The 1,567-nt window shown below is 40.7% G+C and overlaps 1 protein-coding gene across 2 annotated transcripts in view; it reads right to left on the bottom strand.

Annotated features, from left to right (window-relative positions):
• ankrd6 (ankyrin repeat domain 6) overlaps positions 1-1,567 on the bottom strand; it is a 51,342-nt gene that overhangs the window by 9,223 nt on the left and 40,552 nt on the right. For both annotated transcript variants that reach the window (XM_015400733.1, XM_015400734.1), the window contains one exon: positions 799-876. In XM_015400733.1, the coding sequence (XP_015256219.1) occupies positions 799-876 (78 nt within the window). The remainder of the gene's footprint in view (positions 1-798; positions 877-1,567) is intronic.

Raw genomic sequence — 1,567 nt, forward strand, 5'->3', positions numbered from 1 at the left:
GGAAGGTGATGAAAACAAACATACCAAACATCAACAGGAAAGGTTTGTGGAAGCTAGGGTAATTAGCAAGACATTTAGCATTAGGTATAAGAACCAAACTTTTCTGATGGTAAAAAACAGAAGCAATGTGGCGATTTTCTCATCATGGAATATTTTTATTACAAATATGCTGGATTACTTTTGATCCGTAGACCCTTACGTAGAAATGGAATATAAACAATCTAAGATTGGATTTATAAAACGGCCTCAGGATTGCTTCAGATGTAGGAAGTCGAAGTTTTATTCTAAATATTTTGATTTAACATGCTGCTATATATTTATTAGCTGTGCTTTGCTTTCTAAGGATGCATAACATGTCTATAACTGGTGCTATTTTTAAGCATGCTGCCGTTTTTGATGTAAATATGCACAATCCTGCCTGACAGACCTCACGCTGCTTCAGAGGCCTGCTGACACCAGGCTCTGATGGGGTTTGCATGGTTATTCTGACGGCTAAAGCTCTTTAATCGGTACTGGTGTAGAGTTTCATCTCCCATTTAGAAGATTTTTTTCTCTTTCAGATCACTAGTCCTGGTTCACATTCCCTAATGCACTTATTTGTTCGCCAAACACCATTAAAATTCAAGAAGAACATCTAGAGTCTAACAGGAGGAGAGAACCGGGTCAGTGAAGCTTTCATTTCTCCAACGTTTGGCGTAATAATTGTTCTAAAAGCTGTAAATGAGCTCCTGCTACATTAGATGACAGCTTTCCTCAGCAGCTGCTGTCCCAGACCGACCCTCTCAGTGGCAGCTGTACCTGAGGAGCCTTGGTGAGGAGCAGAGCCACCTCTGGGTTGTTGTGATCCCTGGCCTGGTCCAACGCCGTCTGACCCGCCTGAGGAAAAAACAGCAAAGTGTTCAGATGGGAGCCGTTCTGCACAAGTTAGAGGAGAGGATGCAGATGAACTGATAGCAGCAGGTTACAGGTAAACATCAGGAGCTTCTCCTGGAAGACCTCTGCTCGGTCTGCAAACCGTTACTCATCCCTGCTTCCATGGGGAGCAGGAGATAACGGTGCCATTAATCTGCACTGCAAAAACTATCTAGAAATAAGTAAAAATAACTTAAAAGAAGTGTATTTAGCCTCAGCAGGTAAATAAGATGATCAGCCAATGGAAAGAGCATTTTTACTCTTAAAATAAGATAATTAGATAATATGCACTTGAAATAAGACAGTGTTTTTTTCTTATTCTAAATGTAAATTGTCTTGTTCCAATGGCAAATTGTCTCACTTAGATCCTCAATTCAAGAACAAATGCACTTAATTTAAGAAAGATTTTGATTTTTTTTCGGGTGTGGGTGAAGGTTGACCTTCAGCAGGTCAGTCCTGCTGGAACAGTGAGAGTCAAAACAAGTTATGATGAGACTGCTGGTGGTGAAGATTTAGAAAAACAGGAGTAAACGACCTTGGAGGGTTGATGCAGTTTATCAGAGGGAGGGGCAGCAGGTTGGGGATAGTGAGGCTGGTTGTTTTATTATGAACTCTTCTAAAGGATCCTAACTAACAATGCATTTAAATAAAGGCT

The sequence above is a fragment of the Cyprinodon variegatus genome, unplaced genomic scaffold (genome assembly GCF_000732505.1).
Source record: "Cyprinodon variegatus isolate N-32 unplaced genomic scaffold, C_variegatus-1.0 Scaffold1140, whole genome shotgun sequence".
In the NCBI taxonomy this organism is placed as follows: Eukaryota; Metazoa; Chordata; class Actinopteri; order Cyprinodontiformes; family Cyprinodontidae; genus Cyprinodon; species Cyprinodon variegatus.